This window comes from Gobio gobio (genome assembly GCF_949357685.1).
Source record: "Gobio gobio genome assembly, chromosome: 13".
NCBI classification, from domain to species: Eukaryota; Metazoa; Chordata; class Actinopteri; order Cypriniformes; family Gobionidae; genus Gobio; species Gobio gobio.
Genome location: NC_137106.1, coordinates 31,589,597 through 31,615,925, shown reverse-complemented (window position 1 = coordinate 31,615,925; position 26,329 = coordinate 31,589,597). Strand labels below are relative to the sequence as shown.

The 26,329-nt window shown below is 36.6% G+C and overlaps 1 protein-coding gene across 2 annotated transcripts in view; it reads right to left on the bottom strand.

The window, feature by feature from the left end:
* Window positions 1–26,329, bottom strand: part of nrxn3a (neurexin 3a) — a 353,303-nt gene that overhangs the window by 5,505 nt on the left and 321,469 nt on the right. For both annotated transcript variants that reach the window (XM_079833565.1, XM_079833566.1), the window contains one exon: window positions 9,159–9,243. In XM_079833565.1, the coding sequence (XP_079689691.1) occupies window positions 9,159–9,243 (85 nt within the window). The remainder of the gene's footprint in view (window positions 1–9,158; window positions 9,244–26,329) is intronic.

Sequence of the window (26,329 nt, the reverse complement as noted above, 5' to 3'; positions counted from 1 at the left end):
GAGTGAACATTTTCAAACCATAAAGGTAAGAATGAAACCTCTTTTTCACTCAAATTGTCATGTACTGTGTTCATTTTAGGACATCCTCAGACCTCAGTCATATGACGAAAAGGCGTCATGCCTTATAGACTAAAAGGCTTCCGTCATTAGACAAAACCGCCAGCGACACGCAGCGACAAAGCGACACGATCCCATTCATTTCAATGGAGCGCTGGCGACTTCCGGCGACAGTGACCGTTGGTGACAGAATGTGGGCGTGTCAAGCGACACGAGACAAGCGACAAAAGTTCAGAAATGTCAACTTTATGCAAATGAGAAGCGATTTTCGCGAGCGACAACCTATAGGAGTGAAGTCAGTGGAGTGCACGTGATCCGTCTGCTGTACAGCTACTGCGGTGTCGTGTTAAGATGGAGGAGAAGTTGATTTTAGCTGTTAGCAATTTCCCTGCTCTTTACTATATGTCTCTGTGTACATATAGAGACACATTTAAAAAAAAATGATGCATGGAAGGACGAGGGTGATCTGCTAATGACATTTATAGGCAACCCGTAGTGGGAACGCCCACTAGCGACATGAATCTCTGGCACTGGCGACATGCAGCGACATCATCGCTGGCGGTGTGAACGGGGCTTCAGAATAAAAAAGGCATCGGATATAAAGGCATCGGACGAAAAAGCCTCAGAATAAAAAAGGCATCGGATGAAAAGGAGTCAGGCATAAAGGCATTGGACGAAAAAGTCTCAGACTAAAAGGCATCGAATATAAAGGCATCGGACGAAAACGCCTCAGAATAAAAGGCATCGGATGAAAAGGAGTCAGGCATAAAGGCATCGGACGAAAAAGCCTCAGACTAAAAGGCATCGGATATAAAGGCATCAGACGAAAACGCCTCAGACTAAAAGGCATCGGATATAAAGGCATCAGACGAAAAAGCCTCAGACTAAAAGGCATCGGACGAAAACGCCTCAGAATAAAAGTCATCAGACGAAAAGGAGTCAGACAAAGGCATCGGACGAAAAAGTCTCAGACTAAAAGGCATCGGACGAAAAAGTCTCAGACTAAAAGGCATCGGATATAAAGGCATCAGACGAAAACGCCTCAGACTAAAAGGTATCGGATATAAAGGCATCGGACGAAAACGCCTCAGACTAAAAGGCATCGGACGAAAAAGTCTCAGACTAAAAGGCATCAGACAAAACGGACTCAGACAAAAAAGGCATCAATCTGACGAAACGCACTCAGAACGAATGTTTCAAATTGCACCGCCTCAATATGATGTCACATACTCACGGTTTTATACTGCTGAGATTATTTTGTAAATTTGTATTATTCGCTAGTTTTATTTTCACATTTAAAACGTTAGCTAAATATTAACACATGATGGTAGGCTACTCATTTTATGTAGGCATATAATCCCTTGGCAATGCTCTTTATGTGTGCTAATTGTTATTCAAGCATAATAAAAAGCAGATATAGAGAGACCGGGAGAGACCTAAAGTAAGCTGTACTTGATATTTTATTCTTAGTTTTAATGTTAGGCCTACACTGTGCAGCAGAAATAAAGGAGTTTCCACGGTAACCTCTGTAGGCTACACAAATCAGCGCTGTGCTTATAACAACACAGTCTCGAAAGGTTTCTTTCACTTCACCAGTTTGCCAATAAGTTAGCTAGTTGCAATGTGTTATTATTTAGCTAATGTTTTAAATGTGAAAATAAAACTAGCAAATAATAAAAATGTACAAAATAATCTCAGCAGTATAAAACCGTGTGTATTTGACATTCTTTCTGAGTGCATTTTGTCCGATTGATGCCTTTTATGTCTGACTCCTTTTTCGTCCGATGCCTTTTTAGTCTGAGGCGTTTTCGTCTGATGCCTTTATATCTGATGCCTTTTAGTCTGAGACTTTTTCGTCCGATGCCTAATTGTACGAGACCTGACACCTGAGGATGTTTTTCCTGAGACCTGAAGCCTTTCAGTCTGAGGCGCGATGCTGTTTTGTCTAATAACTGAAGCCTTTTAGTCTGAGGCATGATGCCTTTTCATCATATGACTGAGGTCTGAGGATGTCCTAAAATGAACACCGTAGTAATGTTTTCCATCGCCATTTTAAATTTTTCCTGTCATACGCAGAAACGACTGTTTACATAGGCCTACATCGCGCAGTGTTTACGCGACTGCCCAAAGTGTGTAAATATAAGGCACGCGATTGGTTGTCTGTTGTTAACCATCTACTTGTAACATTCTAACACCGCATTGTTTCACAAGTTTGGCGGGGTTTCATAACCCTGGGTAAAAAGCGGTGCTAACCCCGCATCTAAATTACAAGTGTGAAACGCTCCTTTATCCGGGGGTTAAAAGCGGTTTAGAACGCCGATAACCTCGGGTTAAGTGCAGTGTGAAAAGCCCTAATGAAATCGCACTACTATGTGACTATGGCTGGAACTAATTTTAGTGCATCGCCAGACTGACTTGTAGAATGAACCTACTTGTTTCAACATATTACAACACACGCATTCTATTGTTAATATTTTTACGCATATACACCTTGGTAAAGTTTTTCTTTTTTAAATACAACTAACTGACGGTACCTGACAAGAGTGTACAAGTAATCTGTGCAGTAAGGTGCACTATAAGAATGCAAACACTGCAACACCAAGTATTATTTGCATTGACTATTCAAAACTCTTCACACACAAGAGGTGTATCTCAATGCCGTGTGTCTAGTGTGTTCTTATCTCTGGTTACACTATGGATAGGTAATTAAACAGGAGCTCCAATGCTGAATGGCCACCTGCAGGCCTGTGATAAAAGCAACTCCCCCTCTCTTGGCCGAGCAATACTGGCTCTCTAATCTGGACCATTCTTCTCTTTGTTCTAACATTTTTTTTTTGTATTTGCATTTGTTTTTGTTTTTCATTAATTTCCTGCATTCCAATGGCATCTAATTGTCTAAAGACGCTAAACTCTGTCTAATCAGCATGACAAAACAAGCTACACTTATTTGTAAAAAAAAGTAGATATCTGCTGGAATCAGGTGAATAACAAAAATCCAGCTCATAACATATGCATCTTTTGGGAATTTCTCAGTATTGTGAGTGTGTAAAATCACGAGTGCAGCATATAATGCCATCTGGTGTTCAAATAAGGAAGATAAATGACTCCTAGCACACTCGTTTTAGAGTTAATACAAAAGTGCAATTCAGAGACACAGTATATTTCACATCTACTGCATATATTTAATTATAATTATAGGCCCGGTTTCACAGACATGGCTTAGATTAAGCCAGGATTAGGCCTTAATTCAATTAGGACATTTAGGTGGCTTTTATAAACATTAGAAAAAAGAAAACATTACTGATGTGCATCTTGAGACAAAACAATGGCAGTGACATATTTAAAACAGTTCAAACATGCATTTTATTCTGTGAAATAAAATGCTTTTATAGGCTTAAAGGGATAGTTCACCCAAAAATGAAAATGACCCTATGATTTACTCACTCTCAAGCCATCCTAGGTGTAGCCATCCTTCTTTCAGACGAATTCAATCTGATTTATATATAAAAAAAAATGTCCTGGGTAATCCAAGCATTAAAATGGCAGTAAATGGCTGCCCAAAATGTGAAGCCCAAAAAAGCTTACCCTTACACTACGTCCAACATCATACATCGTGCCAGTTACGCTTTTTTCGTAAATTGAATACAGAAGGCAGTCTGGTGGAAGCTAGATATTTGACTTTATAACGTGTTAAATATGGAGATTTTTCTTACACAAACCCATCGGTTCGCTTCAGAAGGCTTTTATAACCCCCCCTCCCCCCCAACCCCACCCCCCGGAGCTGTGTGGATTACTTTTATAATGGATGGATGCACTTTTTTGGGCTTCAAATTTTGGGCTGCCATTCACTGCCATTATAATGCTTGGATTAGCCAGGACATTTTTTAATATAACTCTGATTCTTCTGAAAGAAGTGTCAGGTGTCATATACACCTAGGATGGCTTGAGGGTGAGTTAATCATGGGCTAATTTTCATTTTTGGGGCGAACCATCCCTTTAATCCTTGTCTGTGAAACCAGAGGATAATGTTTCAAATGTTGATCTGTGAATTACAGAAAAACGTAGTACTGCTTCAGAATTCTTAGAATATAGAGTACTTTATTTGTATAAGTTGTATAGTGCACTTTTATGAAAAACATTATAAAAAAGAATAATAAAGTAAAGGGTTTTTTGGAGGTCATTCTTACTATGCAGTACATGGCCATGTCTCCATAATATTATAGTTCAAAAGTTTGGGGTGGGAAAGATTTTATAATATTGAATCATTTTAAAAGCAGTTTATTATGCTCACCAAGGCTGCATTTAATTGATCAAAATACAGTAAAAACAGTAATATTGTGAAATATTATTACAATTTAAAAGAACATGTTTCATATTTGAATACATTTTTAAAATGTAATTTATTCCTGAAACTTCCCATAACTGAAGTTTCACATAATCTCAGTGTCACGTGATCCTTCAGAATAATCATATGCTAATTTGCTGCCCACGAAACATTTCTTATTATCATTGTTGAAAACTGTTTTGAAGCTTAATATTGAAAACCATAATATATGTATTTTTAGGGTTCTTTGATTAATAGAAAGTTCATCAGCATTTATCTGAAATAGAAATCATTATAAATGTAACCTTATAAATGTCTTCACTTTTGTTCAATTTAATGTGTCCCTGCTGAATTATAGTATTAATTTCTTTAAAAAAAAAACTGACCCCAATCTTTTGTAAAGTATAGTATTGTAATATATTGGATAACATAATACATTTTTAATATAGGAATCATATAAGTCAGTGTTAGTCAGTGCAATATCACAATCAAGTAAACGGGTATGCATTTAATGGAGTTAACTAGTTAACTGAGGTTCGGGAGCGGGGCCGCGCCTCAACCAATCACCTGACTTCTCAAAACCTTCTTATATCGGGCCATCCCTTACAGTACTGCTTGTCTCATTCTCTCAAACCCTCCCTTCCCCTCCCTCTCTCATCCATTCAACCATCTTTACCATCCCCTTTTCTTTTCCCTTCCCGGTTGGGATGGGGTCATAATCACTCTGCCTACATTTAACTGAGATGATGCCCCAACTCTTGAGTCTCCAAGTTAACACCTGATGCCCAGATCAGCCTGACTACCATCCCCTTCTCTCTTCTCCTTCATCCTCTCCCTACTCATCCCTAACTTCTTCAATAAATAATAAAACATTCATGGTTGTGGCGTGGTCTCGTGATCTGTTAAAAAATAAAAAGGGGCAATTTAGGAAGAAATATTCAAGGTGTTTCTTCACTTTTTCCTGAAAAGTCCAAAATAAATTCATATCTGTAGAGACATGCATTTATTTAATGATTGTGGTATTAGTTTCACTCTGAAACATTCCAACCGGACTAATAAATTAAGTTTAAAAAGCAGTATGCTAACAACATTCTAAAAGATGATAAAAATATAAAAAATGAAGTCCCTCAAACTGTAAGTGGTAGCTCTCAGTCCCTCACTTTTTATTTCCTCCTGTTAGGCATCCTGTTAATTTTCTTGGCAATAATCAAGCATTAATTAGTGCTTGAGCTTGGCCAAGGCATATTTCTGAAAGTCTGCGATGGCCTTTTTCTTCATTTACAAAGCTACATAGCTCAAAAGGTTCTGCATTACAGGAATGAACCATCACATTCTTGATTCTTCCTTATCTGGTGCCAAGCTGATGGTTTTAATGACAGAAAAAATATCATGGGACTTTTTTTTAGAAGACACAAACAAATTGCACTGCAAAGCAAAACTGGAACTTGTTAATTCCCGAGACAGAGATAAGCCTGAACAAATCAAACTGCTCGAGAGATGTAGAACTGATTAGTATTACGCTACATGCTAACAAGAATCTGTGAGGCAACTTTATTGTGAATACATTGCACTGACCCTTTCCTGCAAATACAACCATTAACCGTAAGTGTGACAGATGCTTCCGTCACACAGATAATTGAGTCTCCGGAGGATTCTTGCCCTCAGTTTTAAATTCACTTCACCTTTTGTCTTGTTCAAAAGGGAGCACTGTATTACAGAATAATTTAAACACAAAATGAGCCCCATTTTACAGTGTTTCAGAATAAACAAAAGATGTGGAGTTTATTTACAACTTTCTAAAAGTATATCCAAACACCTTTAAATAAAAGAAATACTCTTTTTGGTTTGCATGCAAACATGAACTTTAAGATAATGAGATTTGTGAGCAGAGAAATAATCGGAGAATAAAACAGAATTTTTCTACCGAATATCATTAATCATTAGAAGCCCTCCTATGGAATTCCAGATAGGGGATAAAGGGGAAAACCCAAAAGTTTTTACAAACAGAGAACAGAATCACGTGACAACACGTCCAGACACAGACAAGTTGATAGACAGGAACACGATTTGGTACAGGAAATGCAGCGGAAATCTTTGCAACCATAAGCTTGAGGTATGATGCTTTGTTGAAACTGGCTCATACATACAGTACAGCACTCATGTTAGTTTGATGGTGAGGATATGCATGGAGATCAAAAAATGGCGCCATGCACTGAATAATGAAAGAATAGTCTGGTAAATGGCTCTGACTGGCAGCTACAGTACCATACGACATGCCACAAATGACTGCTTGAGAAAGCGTGACATTGAGAAGCGTACGTTTTGTGGCAATAAAACTCTTTCTATGCCATCTGCATTCAAAAATGACTTCATATGCAGACCGGCTCCGTTAGCTAAGGAGAAAGAGAAGGCGTTCAAGGATGTTGGCCATTCTTAAAACACAACTTTCTTAACGCTTGAGCTCAAAAAACTCTTTTGATGGCAAGAAAAGATTTTGTTGCCTGTTATTTGCTTTGTTAATTGAAATGGCAATGTTCAAGGTCAAGCCCAGATGGTACAGATGCTTGAGAAAAATGGAGGAAAAATCGATTTCAACACCAAAATATCATGCGGAACAAGATGAGGCGAGATGACAGGAATGTTGATTTTGGATAGCTGGGAAATAGATGAGGACTTCACCAAAAGTAACATCAACCACGAACAAGCTCATGAAATTAAGAGGGCAAATCAAGGGGAAGTACCCCACGCATGCTGTACAGAATACTCTCCGAAATATGAGGACGCACCCCTGCAGCGCTAATGTCTCATGCAGCTTCACATCAACTGATGTAGAGGTTAGAATGGCATGAATTTCTGTGTAAACGTGACTGGATGATTGGGACCCTGCCAATAGCTTTCTTTATGATTACATAAAGATTCCAGAAAGATGGATATTGTTCTCAAACCGCTAAACTGATGAATGTCATTTGGAAGAAATTGGAATTGACATTTGAGAGAATTGCATAGGCTATGAACAGGTTGAAGTGGACAAAGCAGCATAGCCTGTCATGTCTGCATGAAAACTTTAATGTATACAATTTCATCCAATGGGGCACAATGCACATGTTACACATTTCTGTGATAAAAAATAAGTGTGCTCATTACAGGCCAATAGATAAAACTAACAGGCCATGAAATGGCTTTGGCCTCTGGAAATGATTTGATCTCACATTGTCCTTCTTGTTATGTGCTGGTTCTCTTTTCAGACGTGGAAAATGTATAATTGGGTGTTTGTTCAACTAGGTCTAGGGGCATTTTTCTTGAAACACTTTTTTCAAACTTTCGCTAGTTTATTTAAAGTCATTTGTACCTAAGTTATGTTTTTCTGAAAAGGCACATTTCATTTTATGTAATGCATTTCATAGCATTTTTGGTGGAAATAAAAATATATATATATATTTTGTATTTTTTAAAATCCTGTTAATATAGTTGTGTACATTATTTGCCAATTATTTGATTTGATTTAATACTTAGGATGATCTTGCTTTGATCATCAATTTTCAATTCATATTAATATTTTTAAAAGTAACTATCTTTTTAAGACTGAAAGTGTTGGACAAGCTTAAAATCTATTGCAAAAGTATCTAAATAAATGATAAAGATATGAGAAAAACTAAGTATGTTTTAATGTGACCATATCACAGAAATAAACAGTTTAAATCTGTTCATTTGAATAAAAATCAACCCCTAGGATATAAAAGTGGCCGAAGTTGAAGAAACGCCCAATTATTGTAAGTGGCGGGGGTTTACTCAAATTATAATAAGATTCATTTGACCTCTCTGACTGGAATTATGATTGGCAAAGGAATTAAATTTCAGTTATCTTTAACAGCAATCAAAATTTTTTGCATTTTTCACATAAGACATGACAGACTATTTTCTCAAAGCTACAATTATGCTTTTTTTCCCTTTTTTTTTCAAGCCAATACGCAACTTCTCTCAAATCTCTCTCTTTCTGACTATCTCTTTTTTTTTCTAATCACTGAATTGTATTTTTCATATTTGGGTTGGAAAATATTAGCAGAACAACTTGTTCACACTGAGGCAAAATTATATTGTTAAAAATAAGCATAAGGACACAAAACAAAAATTTGTACACAGAAATTCGATGATATCTGTTCTCTATTACAACAACTTAATTTAAATCAAGCCTCTTGAAATGAGGAAACAGAAAGGAATTGAAAAGACTGCTTCAACAGCAATTAATCTGATAGATATCACTCTACTATAAGGCTGAAAGCAAAGTTCAAGAGAAATCTCAAAATGTATCATGTGCCAAAATGCAGTCCACTATCACATGGCAGAAAAAACTCAGTATGATACATTTTGAAGCATCAATGCAGAGAACATGTCACTTTTCTGTACTAATTTTGTACATATGCTCTCATAATAGGCACTGGGGACAAAATTAGTAATTAGTGTGACCATGTTAACCACTTCGGAAAACCCCATGGCCAAGTGTAGCTCGTAAGAAAAGATTGGGTGAATGATTTGAGATTAGCTCTGATTCAAGGCTACTGAATGGACTAAGCATTAGAAATGCATGCCTGTTTCTGTTATGTTTATATTATTTCTCAAGATATCCTACTATATGATTGTCTCTGTATTGGTGTACATGGGTTGGATTGGACAGGAAGTTACACTTTTTCTATCCATGGGGGGAGGCGATGCTTTGAGGATCTGATCCTCAGTTGCAAATGAAAGGCCACCACATAGAGGCAAGCAAAATTCAACTGACCTAGCCCACCTGGATTTCCTTCGCACTCAACAAAGTCCTCATCGTCGCTGGAGCATTCGGCCGAAGAGCCCATGTCATCCGTGGTCTAGAATACGGTGAAACACACAAACAGGAGAATAGACAAACAAAAGAGAAAACTTCAGTGCATTAGATTGTACCACCATAACCTAAAAGAGTCTTTTCGGATAACTTTAAAGAAGCTGCTTGACCAAAAACAACCAAGGCATTAAAAAAAGAACAAAAGAACAAACTCTATTTAAAATAGTAGACAAACCACATTTGGACTCTTTCATACTTCCTGATGAAGACGGAAAGCATCTATTAAAATAGAGTTTGAAAAAAAATATTCGTTAAAAAATATCTTTAGTAAATATGTAGGTAAATAAATAATATAAACTACCGGTCAAAAATGTGAAAAAATTAATATTTTTTATGTTTTTGAAAGTTATGCTCATCAAGTGCGTTTGTTTGATCAAAATACAGAAAAAACAGCAATATTGTAAAATATGATTACAATTTAAAATAATGCTTTTCTATTTTAATATACTTTAAAATATAATTGATTTCTGTCGTCAGTGTCACATGATCCTTCAGATGTATTATCAATGTTGGAAACAGTTGTGCGCTTAATATTTTTGTATAACCTGTGATACTTTTTGAGGATTCTTTGATGAATAAACGTTAAAAAAGAACAGCATTTATTTAAAATAGAAATCTTTAGTAACTATATACACTATACCATTCAAAGGTTTGGGGTCAGTCTTTTTTTTTTTTTAAAGGAAATTAATACTTTTATTCAGCAAGGATGTGTAAAACTGATAGAAAGTGATAGTAAAGAGTTATATTGTTAGAAAAGATTTAAATGGAACTGAGAGTTTCACAGTCTTATTAGCAGACGAAAGCATAATCAAATTATCCACAATATTTAATAAATGAATATGCAATGAGTCTGAGATTTAGGGAATTTTATAAACGGCAGAACGTTGAGGAGCTCTGCAAGGAACAGATTCCACGTAAGCCTGCTTATAAGTCAATGTCACTATTTCACCGTCAATAAACATTAATTCACTGGTGACAGACATTGAATGAGTTTGCTGAGCTCATCTTGGGTGTTAATTCCAAACTTTTATTTTGAAAAACTGCTCACGTCAAACATTTATACGAGGCACCTCCATCTCGCCCTTTCGAGAGTCCGCATGGATTTCCCATCACAGTATATCACCACCGTTGAGAGGAGAGGACCAAACACACAGCGGCACTCTGAGATTATCAGTGTGTCTCCAATGTCTCTCGCTCTGATTTATCCCCAGCGCGCTCCCTTACTCATGCCAACCGCCGCGGTGAGCTCGTTTTTCACACCCTCTGCTTGGCATGTCTTTATTAGGAGCAGATTAGAATGTGGGGAAAAATAAGTACTGTCGTAGACCAGGTTTATGAAATTTTAAATAACACAGGGAGCAAAGGAAAGCGCTCTCCTACTTGAAAGTGCAGGGTCATAAATATGATTTGGTTTGACGGAATAATAAAATGTTTTCCCTCTATATTCTTGGTGGACTAGAGCGAAGATTTGAGCAGCTTTTGGTATGAAAATGGTGCAAAAATACATTTGAATGCACATTAGGCCGAGCAGAGGTGCCGCTTCACATCGGAGGGGTGTGGAATATCGCTCTATGTGAATATAAAATTATTCATTGAATTTATATTTAGTGTGGCAAACAACTCATCTCGGCGGCTGAAAGGGGAGGAGGATATCACAGATGCAGAAGGCAATGAGAATCGTAATTGACTGATTGCTGAGAAAATGTGAAATTATCTCAGGTTTCCCCCTTGAATGACAGCAAAAAACAGCATTTAATCTCATAAACCGCTCCGAATCGAGCCCACGGTTGATATTCTGTGTAAAAAACCGTTACTGACACAATGGCCGTCTTGAATATGTATGTCTGTGAATACATGCACGTCTAAAGCTTTTTGCAGACTAATGCAGAGGTACGTACAGATCCTGGAATCAGTTAGAAGCATTGAATATCTCAGAAGCCGTTCATCATATCCTCTTTCACAATTATACAAGCTCGCCGTTGATAAAGGCCAGGAATGCAGTGGAGAGCTGCTGCATTATGCCATTTTATACTCATATATTGATACTTTTGTTGGGAATGAGAAAATGGCCTAATCCACATATTAACAATATGAGAATATGTTTCCATGGTATATAAGCCTTTAACGTTCATCTGTGCTGAATAGTCTAATCTTTTCCCCGCCCAGCCTGACAGTGACGGAGACGTAATATTGAACTCCTGAAAGATTAGCTTGTTTCTTCACTCTTCTCAAAGCTGAGAGTGGAATACTTCATGCTGTCTGACAGATAAGCAAATCCGGTTAATCCGTTCAATTTATTTTCAGTTTTAAGGAAATTACACATTATTTAAAAAACAATGTATTTTGCTCATAATAATTATAAATTAAAAGAAATTATGTTTTTCTTAAACATCATTCAATAAAGTCTGATAGACCTGTCATGCAGAAATGTGGCCATAAGCCACGATTATGACTTCAGCGACCAAACCTTGGCATCTTAATAGAATAGACATTAAAAATGGTTCTTAACTGGTGGTGTAAAATTACCTAAAAATCATATAATATGTTGCAATGTTTTGTGCATTGAATTATTAACCTCCGAAAGTGAAGAGACATTTAGAAACCAAATGTGTCAATATTGTCAGAAATATATGTGGTTCATGGGATTATTAATCATTTAACAAATTAAAAAAGTTTGATTTTGGTTAAATCTGTACAATAAATAACTGATTTAGTAGAGACCCCATTCATTTGAGTGATGAAAATGAGTAAGAGTTAAGCATATTATACTGCTGTGTACCTCAAAATGAGGTCCTTTGTCATATTTAATTTTCATAACCCATGTTTTCTGAAGTTTCATGTCCACTGCAAAATTGGGGAAAGACATTTCAGTTTGATCGATGGAACGATCAACTTCCGTGTGTGCAAAAGTACGACATATTGAATTAACTGTATACCTCCATCTCTCACAGCCTCACTTCTGTTCATGTCAGATTAAATATGGAGTCTTCTTGAACTTCATATTGAATAATTGCTGACTACACAGCTGTAGAGGATGAGGACTACATAGCTTTAGATGACAGGGCCCTTTGGACCTGTTATTCTTCTGGCCTGGTGAAAATGAGCAGCTCTGCTGTGTATTGAGTTTTAGTGAGCTGTCTGCTGGCCTGCTGAGGCAAAGAGTGAAATCTGATTATTCTACCTTGACAAGGTAAAGGTCATTATGGATAGGCTTGTATTTTCACCCTTGAGCTTTAATAATAGTTTGTGAATTCACAGAAATCAGAATGGACTGACTGCAGCCAAGAGAAAAAAGCACGAACAGAGATAGCTGTGTCTAAATGTTAAGGAAACAATAGCTGGAAGCATAGAGTGGGATTTAAACCTTAAATATTTAAAGGTTTATATTTTATGACATAAAATGAGTGAGACATTTTCAATGTCAATATTTGGGCACTGTACAAACAGTGCAAACTCAAATTGTAGTTAATTTAAGTTAAATTAGAACAATATAAATACAAGTAAATGTAAAACAGAAGCATTTTCACAGGTTGTCTTACATTTATGGACCCCACTGCATAGACATTGTATATACAGATTTTTTCGTCCTTTCCTCAGCCTGGTTTAGAGAGAGAGCTTAATGCTCTGCGCTCCTGATCCTTTGATTGTTGTGGACAGCACCCCCTCTGAGATAAACACATTGTGACTCTTACCAAAGAATGGATTGCATCAAATCCAGCAAGTCTGCAGGAATAAAAAAATCCTTGGATTGTTGCTATTTCATTCAGTGTAAAGTGATGTGAAAAGCTGTTTACACAGTAAGTGGCCTGAAAAATTAAGAGGACAGGAATGGGCAGTGGCGTGCACAAGGGGGGTGGGGGGGGGGGACTTGAGCCCCTGCCCCTTTGAAAGTGACCTTTTCGATCGCTCCGCAGTGCCCCCACGAACGCGATTTATAATTTCTACCGGAGGCGATTTAATCAACACCACCCGCAACCCGAACGCGATTTCTACCCCACTGGGAATGGGGGTAACATCATTGTAGAGCCACTCTGTTTCTGAATTCAAATACCGACCAAATCACTTTTAGAAATGACATATAAAGTGACTCAAATCATGATGTAAAATCTTAAAATAAACCATTTTGTGGTCCTTATACAATAGAATAATACCATTTTAAAATATATGTTGGTCACACTTTAGATTATGGTCCAATTCTCACTACTGTTATTTTAAAAATGTATGTTATAAAATATAGGTAACTCTTTAGTTTAAACTAAAGTGTTACCTATACTTTATTTCATACATTTTTAAAATAACAGTAGTATTTGGTACAGTGATTGTTTGGTATTCAAAAATACAAATTGTTCGCATAAATAGCACAAGAATAAAATAATAATAATAATTTAAAAAAAAATCTAAGTTCAAAGTGGAATTCCCAATGTTGCAAAATGGAATTCCCTCATTTTAACACAAATGTTTTATAGAAGGTAATTAAAAAAGTCTAAATAGTAGGCAGGTCCAAATCAGTGTTGTTAACTATGCTAAATAAAACTATTAAAAATCCTTTTTGTTAACTGAAATAAAGTGTATTGAAATCATTTCAAATATCAAAAAAAAAAAAAAAACTGAACAAAAAAACTGAAAATAAGCTAAATAAGTACTAAAATTACTAAAACAAAAGCTGAATAGACATATAAAAAACAACACAAAGCACATAACTAAACTTGTTTAAGTAAAATTCAAACGAACACTGAAAATATAAAAATAAAAGCTAAGTAAAATATTAATAAATTAGTTAGTTATATATATATATATATATATATATATATATATATATATATATATATATATATATATATATATATATATATATATATATATATATATATTAGAATTTTAATAAATGAGTTAGTTTAGTTATATTATATGCATAATATTAAACTAACACTGGTCCAATTAGAAATATTTTTGCAGATTGAACATTTCTTAAATTCTTAAAAATAAGGAAAAAATAAAGAGTAGCAATAAAAAAATAATTAAAACTTACCGTCTTAACATACAAAAATTCTCTTTAATTGAATAATCACCCAGCAATATAAAAATCACTGTACTGGCAAATGTGGAATGGCTTGGCAAACCTTGGGCACTTCCTAAACAGTGCCCAGCAGTCTGATTACATTCTTTGCCTACTTATGGCGGAAAACCCTTGCAGCTGCAGAGCGAGATGGTATTTTGGGCCTGTGACATTGTGGATGTTGGTTAGCATTCAACTCTTTGCCTCAAGGCCTGCTCTGCCTATGCAAATCTGCTTAATCAAAGCAGGATATTTACCATGGCTCTGCTCAAAGATAACTGACAGCCCGGGCGAGCCATTCCAGTGTCCTGCTGGGTACAGAAAGCAGGAGGGAACTACACAGCAAAAGAGGCCAGCATCTCAATTCAGGCACATTTGGTTATTCTGGAAACCCTGAGGATGTTTATGAAAATGCAAGATCTGGTCTTGCACATATGCAAATGTGATTACACAGGGTCTACTCAAAGCCTTCTAATATAACAAACAGGGCGTGAACGGATGGGGAATCATTTGAAAAGATGTCTATCAGTGCACAAAATTTCTCTGCTGTTCATGTGCATGCAAGATTTCATTTGATGTGAATGATGTCCTTGAAAAATGTGGCTTAGGCGCTCTACATATATTTACTATAAATAGGCGGAGCTATTGACAGATGTGTTGGGTGAAGATTTGATAGGAAGAACTGATATCACATTATGTGGCTGTATAGGCAAATTCAGCTGTGCGGAAGAATAAATGGATTCAATAGTCACCGCTGACAGTAAGGGCACTAAAATTGGCACTTTTTTTTTTCTTGCCATTCTTATCTAAAAAAAACTGCAAAAGAATGTGACCAATTAATCTAAAATAACATGCTCATTTTGAATTCAACAAAGAATGCCATACATTTTGGCTCAAATACCCTTGTTTTAAACATACTTAACAAAATTACACTAGCAGGCTTTGGGAAAAAAAAACTATTTAAGAGCTAAAAGGGGTCACCGGTCAAATTCATTGCACTTTTCTTCACCTTTAATTACTGTGCTGACATTCTTGCATAAATTAGAGACTTAATACGAAGTATTTTTTGTAAGTATAAACATTTCTGAGGTGTAAAAGCTTAATGGTCTAGGCGCCTGATGAAAAGCTTCACAAATTTAGTGCTGCTGACCCGTAGACCCCCAAATTACCTATTTCTATTGATTCATTTTATTCCATTTGGCTTGTCTCGTAGGGTGATTTAATTAAGGTCAGAGAGCAGCTTGTGAACAATACAGGACATTTCATTAATAACACTGAAAGAAGTGCAGCACGAACACACGAATAGACTTAAATAGATTACTGAAAGCCTATTATCAAGTAATGTGCAGCCCAGCTAAACCTGCCATCTTCCTTAACTGTTTACAATTGTTAAAATGTGTCAAAAATACAGAGCAGAAAATAGTTCTCTCATGGACATGACTGGTATCAAAATGTTCAATGCTGAAAATTTTATTTTATTTATGATTAAGGAGCCTGTATACAATATCTGCAAAAGTACAGCAAAGTCGTAATGCACATAGGAGTGGATCAGCGTATCCTTTGCCAAAAGCCTGTGCATGTAAATCCTGTAGATATAGGAGTAAGAGTGTGATTTACGGTCCAAACAGAAGCCAGATTATTCATTTCACAGGAGCCCCTCAGTTCTAATCGATTATACAGCACCAAGGAAAGTGCTGACAGTGGAATAATCTTAGAGATTTAGGAAGTTCCTCTTGTCATGTTTTTATGCCTGTTTTTGATTTAAGATGTGCTATGATCAACCGAGATTTAGCATGGATCACTGCGAACCGAGCTAACGCTGATGTCACGATCAGTGAAAACAAAACTAATTCTGATGTCACAATCAGTGGGAACAGAACTTATTCCTCATACTCACAGAACTAATTCTGATGTCACAATCAATAGGTAAATAACTAATTCTGATGTCAAAACCAATGGGAACAGAACTAATTCTGATGTCACAATCACTAGGAAAATAACTAATTCTAATGTCACAACCAATGGGAACAGAACACATTCTGATGTCAACACCAATGGGAACAGAACTAATTCTGATGTCAACACCAATGGGAACAGAACACATTCTGATGTCACAACCAATGGGAACAGAACTAATTCTGATGTCACAACCAATGGGAACAGAATGGAACATAACTAAATCTGATGTCACAACCAATGGGAACAGAACTAATTCTGATGTCACAACCAATGGGAATTCTGATGTCACAACCAATGAGAACAGAACTAATTCTGATGTCAACACCAATGGGAACAGAACACATTCTGATGTCACAACCAATAGGAACAGAACTAATTCTGATGTCACAACCAATGGGAACAGAACGAATTCTGATGTCAACACCAATGGGAACAGAACACATTCTGATGTCACAGCCAATAGGAACATAACTAATTCTGATGTCACAACCAATGGGAACAGAATGGAAAATAAATAAATCTGATGTCACAACCAATGGAAACAAAACTAATTCTGATGTCACAACCAATGGGAACAGCTAATTCTGATGTCACAGCCAATGGGAACAGAACTAATTCTGATGTCAACACCAATGGGAACAGAACACATTCTGTTGTCACAACCAATGGGAACAGAACTAATTCTGATGTCACAACCAAAGGGAACAGAATAGAACAGAACTAATTTTGATGTCACAGCCAATGGGAACAGAACTAATTCTGATGTCACAACCAATGGGAACAGAATGGAACAGAACTAATTTTGATGTCACAACCAATAGGAACAGAACTAATTCTGATGTCACAACCAATGGGAACAGAACTAATTCTGATGTCAACACCAATGGGAACAGAACACATTCTGTTGTCACAACCAATGGGAACAGAACTAATTCTGATGTCACAACCAAAGGGAACAGAATAGAACAGAACTAATTCTGATGTCACAACCAATGGGAACAGAATGGAACAGAACTAATTTTGATGTCACAACCAATGGGAACAGAACTAATTCTGATGTCACAACCAATGGGAACAGAATGGAACAGAACTAATTCTGATGTCACAACCAATGGGAACAGAACTAATTCTGATGTCACAACCAATGGGAACAGAATGGAACAGAACTAATTCTGATGTCACAACCAATGGGAACAAAACAAATTCTGATGTCATAACCACTGAGAACAGAGTTTAAGATCAAAGCTAATGCTGATGTCATAATACTGAGCTGAAGGAGACATTTTTGCATCTAAAAATACAATAGTCTCTAAATGTACAACTTTGCAAAGAAAGTCTAATTGTTTTGTTTTAACAACATTTGAATATACTGATATAAATACAGTGCGATCACAGCTCTCATGTTTAGAGATACAGGTAGCACTTCGGCAATTAATTCAATGGATGAGACAGTCTGATTGAGCTAACCAAACAGGTCTAATTAAATCAACTTTCAATTAAATCATTTCCAGCAGTAAGGTAGAGCAGAACTGTGAACCAGAAATAGCTTGAGTCGCAGCTGAGAACAAATCACACTTGTTGGAGGCGTGGAGATATTCACCTAGACAAGAAATACTGTAAATGTCTGTCATTGCAGCTTAAGTAAAATATGTCCCGATTTGAAAAGGTTTGCAAACAAACATGTTCAGAGTCGGTTTAGCAAAACAAAGCATTTTATGCTCAGTAGAATGGGGTTGAGTGACTTTTTACTTAAATGATCTTCTAGGTAAGGAGATGTGTCATATCAAGAGGCAAGTTGAATTAGTGGGGAATACACGTGTGTTTAAAAAACACAGATGAGAACACAGAAATCATTATTGATTTAATAATGCATGGCTAATCTTTCGTAAAATAATTTAATGGCTTAATTTATTAGCAATGATATACATTTTTTGTTTAAAGGTAAGAACTTTTTTTTTTTTAAGAAGTTAATACTTTTATTCAGCAGGGATGCAATAAATTGATCAAAAGTGACAGTAAAGACTTTTATAATGTCTATCTCAAATAATTTATATTAATCAAAGAATCCTGAAAAGAAAAGCATCACCATTTCCACAAAAGTATTAAGCAACTGATAATAATAAGAAATGTTTCTTGATCACCAAATCATCATATTAGAGTGATTTCTGAAGGATCTTTCAACACTGAAGACTGGAGTAATGATGCTGAAATTCATCACAGGAATAAATTAAGTTTTAAACTATATTAAAATAAAAAATTGTAACACAATATTACTGTTCTTACTGTATTTTTGATCAAATAAAAGCAGTCTTGGTGAGCATTAGCCAATTCATTTACAGACCACAGACTTTTGAATGATTGTGTTTATTCCTGCTAAATATGCTTTGACATACAAGACTACTTGTATACTTTTTTTTTGACAAAAAAACACACACACATGCATCTGTATATGATGGGAACTAAATATTAGGACCCTCTAAATATTTGGTCACATGACAATGCACCGTGCTTACTAACAGTTTACTAGATTAAGAGGACAACACTGCTTACCCAAGACACATCTTATCTCACTCTCCCCTTTATTACGACAAATAGATCTGAAAATGAATGTTAAACAACGGCATGATTCAAAGTGCTCTAGCCATGACTGTATCTCAAGCCTCTTCAAGTGGTGACCAGCAGTTAAGATAACAGTTCCACTTACTATGCAATTAAGATAGCTAGTCTTTTTTAGTCCCTATGAAGCCCAAATGTCGGTTCAAAAAAGGATCCTGACAAAAGCAGACATTAAAACAAAAGTATGCTGACTCTGGACTTCAGATAATCATCTCCTTTCATCCCTCCTGTGGGTTTCTCTGGCCTTGATGTTATCGTGTCTATCTCCACTTTGGCAGTACAAGGAGTGAACAGCTTGTATTACAAACTGAATCAATAAGAAGGGAGAAGATCAGTTTCAGAATGATTCAGAGTTCCACCTCTCTGATGACAGCCATTTGACATCTTATCGCACATCGTGTTTTCTCCAAGAAAAAGGCCTGAACGATAACAGGGGCGTATCTATAGGATGAGAGGACATTGCTTAGCCCAGAGACAAAAACGAGGGATCTTCTACTGTAAGAATAAAATATTTAATCAGTTTATCAATTTGAGCGCACTTTGATTTGAATATATAAATGGTATAAGCTCAACTACATGTGAACTACACATCCAGTATTTGTGTTTAAGAACATTTAACCATATTATTCAGACATTACTTTAACATTCAGGAAATTTTAAATATTCCTTATATTGTAGGTGAATGAAAATGTAAATGCTTCCTTCACTGAACATCTTTCCATTTAATTTCCATTTTCTCCCTTTGCATTTCCCCTGGCTATTGATTTACAGCTCTTTCTAAGCTCACTTTGCTCACTACCTCTTTGCACCATGGCCCGCAGCAAGGACTCAGTCTAGAACACTTCATTTTGTTTTGTACTCATGACTTTTTTTGTGTGCTGCACGGCAAACTATAATCGTCCCGCGCTAACACTAGAGCTTTCAAACAGCCGCCGTTCATCTTCCTGTTTACACGGGAATGGTCTCGCTCCTTATCTTTAATCACTTTCTGGCTGAGGAGGGCAAGGTCGCATGGGACCTTATGACAAACTATCTCCCTGAGCTCTCTTCTTTGTGTCCTCGCTAAAATTAGAAAGCAATACACAGTTTGTTTCAATTATAGATTCAAATCTAAAGTGGTGTCTTTTATTATGCCGTGCCTGTTTAATTTGAAGAGGGGATGGAAATGGTCTTGGGAGATAGAGAGGTGCGTGTGGTAATGTCTGGAGAAGACCAAAATGATAGAGGTGGAAGACAGAGCAATGGCACAGGAACATTGGGTTCCGACAGCATGTACGAACCTGATTTCATTACCCAGACACCTTGATATTAGAATATGAGGAATCTGTCCTCATGAGAAGATGACCCCCCCCCCCCTGAATATTAATAGTGATACATTTTATTTGTACAGCACTTTCCATGCACAAAATGTGATTTAGTTGAGAGAGCAGAGTATTAAAAGAGGAAAAAAAATATATAGTATAAAGTATAAAAACTGGGAATGCTATTTTATATTTATATATATATTAGGGATGCCACAATTCTCAATATAATATTGAACCATTCGGTTAGGTATGGCGGTTTTGCATGTAATTAATTATTTTTCTACAAATTCTATAATTTGCCTCCATCCCAATACTGAACAACGCGACATACATTCACATCACACGTTAGTGGTAGAGTTATACTCACTGAACACTATAGTTATTCACAATCACCAAAGTTCATTATTTGCAAGCCTTGCCGGTTAAACATTTAATTCACGTTCTTATGCATGGTTTTAACATGCGCTTTTCCGAGCGCGCGCACTAAATGCCTGTCAAACACGCGATTACTGTTTTACTCGGCGTGTCTGTACATTAGATGCACGCTAGGTCTTACTGAAAGACCTCTAAATTGACAGCAGCGCAGCCTAGTGAACACGTTGTCCTTAAAGGGACAGTTCACCTCTAAAATAATGCCATTATTTACTCACTCTAATGTTGTTCCAAACCTGTATTCATTTCTCGATGACAGAATTTTCATTTTTGAGCGAACTATCCTTTTAATGTTAATACAACAACAAAAGACAAAGAGAAAATCACTCACTGCTCTTGACTGAAAAACTAATACAGTAGCTTTAATAAGAATCAATGTATATTTTATAGTGAAGTCTATGTAGTGTTTTATTTTTACATTTATTCATTCAATTTCATACTTAAATGCTGCTGTACAGCTCTGAGCTGCCAGTGTAAATCTTTATATATATTTATTTTATAGTATACAATACACTAGGAATGTGTAGGCTACAAGGTTTTTTTTGAAGATTTTTTTTAAGTTTAAGTAAGGTTTTTCAATTCTTTTAAGTAAAATAAAGAAAGAGTATTGCAATAAAAAAATGGTCTTTTTTCTCCTTAAGCTCTTGCTGTTCCTGTCGCTTAAAAATAGAATAGCAAAAAACTGATGTGAAGCCATCAGAACCGAACCGAACCGAACCGAAAACCGTGGTTAAAAACCGAGGTATGTATTGAACCGTGGACTAACTGTATTGTTGCATCCCTAATATATATATATATATATATATATATATATATATATATATATATATATTGTGCAGCCAATTTAACTATACTTAAAGGAGTTGGGGGTCTAATGACATTTTATGCATTCTGACTTATTTACATTGTTAAAGAGTTGGATTCTCATGCTAAACATGGCCAAAGTTTAAAAAAATGAGCTGGACGTATGACGGAGTATTTCTGTTCCAAAACACTCCTTCAATATTCGTGTACGTTTCGGAAAGTTTTTTTTTTTTTTTGTATGTCCCTGTATTACATCATAAAGGGCGGAATTCCTTGTATGGGCATTTCTCCCGAACAAGCGCATGCGCACATCAACCAGAGCGAGAGCAAGAGCTCGCTCATCAACAAGCTTCGTTCCGGTCACGGAAGCTGCTGGCAGCGCTGTTGTTTTGTTTTTAGACCACGAAATCAACAATGTCACTTAAGAAGTGTGTTTTTGGTTTTGAGGGAAAGATAACCTTGTTCTGCTTCCCAAAGAATCCAGCATTAAGGGAACAGAACGCAGTTTGGTTTTCCGGTGATTTCGGTCAAGTCGAAACCGCAGGCGGTAAGTGAAACTGCATTAAATGTGTGTGTTTTGTTGGCAATCGGCGTGCAAGTGCATAATTTAACCAAAAGTTATCCAGGGATAATGCGATGATGTATTGTGTGTGCGTGTGTGTGAAATTTAGGACAGCAACTAAAGTTTTTTAGGTGAAATAGATTAGAATAGAATAGATTTTCAGCAAGTGAAAGTAAAATGTTCTATTTTCTATTAAAACTTAGTTTTAGGCAAAGAACTGCTGTGATCCTGTACATTTACAAAAAAGTGCTTCTAAATATATATTACTAAATCACACAGGAAATGGGGAGCAATAAAGAGGAGAAATGCTACTGCTATTGTTATGCAAACTTGTCTTCCCAACAGTGTCCTTTGTTTGTTACTTTTATTTGGTATCATGCCTCAAGAGGAAATAAATTGGAGTAAAGTGAAACTCGATTCACATTTCAATACACTACCGTGGCCAGCAGATTGGACTCGCATCATCTACCCAAGGAGCATATTGATACGGCTCCCATAGCTTTGGCCCTTTTAACTATGGCTGCCGCACATTTCAATAAATCAAGGCCGCCGTCTCTTAGGGATAGCGGCGTCTGCCCACGCGTAATATCCCGTTCCCACGTGGCTCGTCAGCACCTTCTGAAACGTATCAGTCCTCTGCACCACAGCCGTCTGTCGGCCGCCTCCAACCTCCATATAATTGGATTCTAAACACAACTCTGGAGGAATATTAGTCTTTATTGTGGTAGTGCAGCAACTCCCGTTGCTGACAGTATTTTTTCTGTCTCAGTGGATCATGCGGTTAACCCCTGAACTGTCTGTCAGCACTCATGTAGAAAAAAAAGTGTGTGGCCTTTGGTTTAGATTTAAAGCATGCTGGGTGTACCTTAGTTTTTGTGTTTTCAAAACGTACTATGCATACATAGTAAAATCAGCATATGCATTTTCATTTAAACCTTTTCATTTAGATTTAAGCTAAAATCGGTTCAGTTATGTGATAATTAGAAGCTGTAGTCCAAAACAACTAAGCCTCTGTTAACTCTACACTTCATTCACGAGGAAGCAATTAATATGCAAAAATATCCATTAGTTGTTCCCATCGTGGACAATTACGAGGGTCCCAGTGCGGCGGCTTAATTAAATCGGAAAAAAAAAAAACATGTTGTTTCTGTGAGGTACATCACAACATTGCAGTAATTTGTTTGTTTCTCGACATGTCCTCCCAGCAACAGCCCAGCGAGAGATGCTAGCTGCTGTGCACAGCAGATGCACAGTGACGGATAACAATCCCTGGAATTGGCCACATACGTATCTTACATAGATTCAGTGCTTTACAACTAAACAGAAGCAGTAAATACTTATCAAGACCAGCCATCAGCATTCACTCTGCTAAATAAGAATTTGTGCATTCAGGAGTGAATAATCTCTAAATTGAACCAAGCAGGCTTTTAAATCATTAAACTGCATTATAGGGATGGTTCACATCAAAATAAAAAATTTAGGTCATTTACTTACACTCAAGTTGTTTCAAACCCGCATGACTCTTTTGAAAAATAACTTTCAAAAAGGGATGTAAATGCACCATAAAGTATCATGTAAATATAAAATTAGTCATATGATATGATTATAAGACATAAAATGGTTTGTCTGACACCAAAAACTTTTCTTTCATAACTAAGTCATAATCCATTGAACCAGATCAGTAAGATTCAAAAACAAATGATTCACATTGGTTTTGTAAACTGGACTTGATTCATATCTTCAAATCTATTTTTTTAAATTATTATTAGTGTGTGTTTCTTGCAGTTTGTAACTATTTACATTTTTGGAGAGAACTATTCCTTACAATATTTGAATAGCAACTTTAACAATGAATTTGATGTATCTTATTCAGTCACTCTAGGGTTTTTTAAACACGAATGTTAATCTTTACAAAAGTTACATCAAGCCATGTCTCACTCCATTATGCTCTTATATACAGTAAAAGCTAAATCATTAGCATAATACCATAATATGCATTTCCATCCTAATGCCCAGTGCATTCAATCGTTCTGATGGGGATCCTGTTTAAAGCAAATAGAGCACTTAAGACAACATAGCTAAAATTGGGCTAATTTGAAGAGAAAATCCTTTGCTGTTTCTCACTAAGGGTTTGATGCCCTCTGGCACACAGTCCTTTAATGTACTACATTTCAGAGGTACAGCAAAGGAGAAGGATTTTGTGAATTTGGGATGAAACGACCGCAAACGGCCAAAATCCTTCCTATTAGAGGCCAAAAGGACGTACGAGACCAATTGTAGTCCCTCGGCCTTCTGCAGATGTGAAATGAAATGAATATCATCATCCCACCCCTCTGATATGAAAACGTGTGCAGCTCAATTAACCTACCTTACATCAATAATTCAGATGCCCAGAGGAAAACACACCCCTCAAATGTGAGGTTTACCATCATCCCAGGCTGGCGAATAATCTCAGAAACATTAATGAAAAAAGGATAGACCTCGAGGTAAAGAAAAAGTCAATTTTAAAAACGTCTTCCACGTCAAATTAGGCTCCAGCCTAGCTGCGGCTTCTTTTAAACATTAACAGATATTAAATTCCCTTTTATTAAAAATCAACATGTTTTGTGTTTCTAATAACTGCTTCATCGTGCCGAGCTGTTCATCTGTCAGTCTAAGCCAAGATATCACATTATGCTATGTCTTTTCTGTTTCTGCACCTATCCTGAACATGATTAAAACAAGAAAAAGCCTTCCTTGTGATCCGTCTCTCAAGAATTCTCTTCCAGTCGAATTTCTTTGAAGAACAGCAGCACGTACTTAAACAAACCTCGAAAGAGTTCTACGCGGAGATCCACACAAGCACGGCTTCTCTTCGCCTCTACAGCCCCGGTCTTAATTAAGCCAAATAAAGCGCATAGACCTTGTTCCAGTTCGACGCAAATGCAAATGGCTTAAAAATAGATCTCTCATCCCAGCATAATGAATGTAGGGATAGCAGTTCACAATTAAATTACTTCCCCAACTGTAACAGACCACTTGTTTACTGATCCTGTTTGCACAAATTAAGATGAGAAAGCAAACATGACCTCCAGCCTGTTGACCTACTAGACTGATCGGAATTTATGAGAATCCTCCTGCCGATTCCGCTCAAGTACCCACAATCCTCCATTCATCCTCAAGATTGTGAAGGAGGGCTGTATTTGTTCTTTATTCTCATGTCAAACTCATCACTCAACAATGTACCGTCAATTTTCGGTTGATATAAAAACCATTTCGATGATTGGTTCTTTGAGTTTTGGGCGTATGATGATTTTTTAAAAGTTATTTTGTAATCCGAGTTACGAAGAAAAAAAAAAAAAGGCAAAAGAATGTAAGCAGAAAACGCTATTCACTGCAACATAAGTCTTAACAGAGGAATGGTGACAAAAATGGGTCCAAAGATGGGCCAATGCGCGTGGGATGAGGATTTATAAAATGAATACATAAATAAACACGTTAGAAATGACTGTGGGTGTATCATTATCTATACCCAAAAGCTTAATTCCAGTCATGTTAGGTGACGCCAACAAAATGACTCACCCTAATACCATCACACGTCTTTCACCCTTTCGTACGCAATATGCAACTGTGACTGGTTCATTAGATCAGATAACAATCCATGGCTGTGTTTTCTTGAACATCTATTAGCCTCATAATTCAAACAAGTCCCTCAGCAGTGCTGTTTTCCAGAGTGCGTCAGAGAGAATTGTTTTATTCTCAAGCATAGCTCTGCTCTAGGCAGACGCACGCCCTCTTGTTACCGCAGCGTTTGCATGCGTTTTGCCTGTTTGTGCTCGGATTGGAATGCGGTCTAATGCTTCGCTGAGCTTCTACGGTTTCCAGCTAAAGTCAGACATGGTCAACTTCAGCCTTAATGTTAGAGGAAATTTCCATCTCCGTGGTTCGCTGCGCAATGCAACGCCACACTTAGCACCCTCTAGCATATGTGGGAGATTCTTGAAGATCACAGGTCTGAATATGTGGTGCCAGTAGCTCGTGTTTAGCATGTTCTCTCTTTCTTAACAGAGATCCATGTGTCTTGTGACCTGAAGGTAGAAAAGAACTGTCATCTGACATATTTCTCTGATATAAGCACAATGTGCATGAAAAACAACACTGACAGCAATGGTAAAGTATATATTACTCATGTTTTCTTTGAATTCATGTGAATTATGAGGCCATTAACAATTGATTTTCTACAGTACTAATTTAATTACTTAATCAAAATAAAGTACTATTTTAATTCAGCAAATGCGCTGAGTAGGAAGAACCCATTTGTAGCCCCAATTCTCTAAGCATTACTCAGTCGTAAACTTTC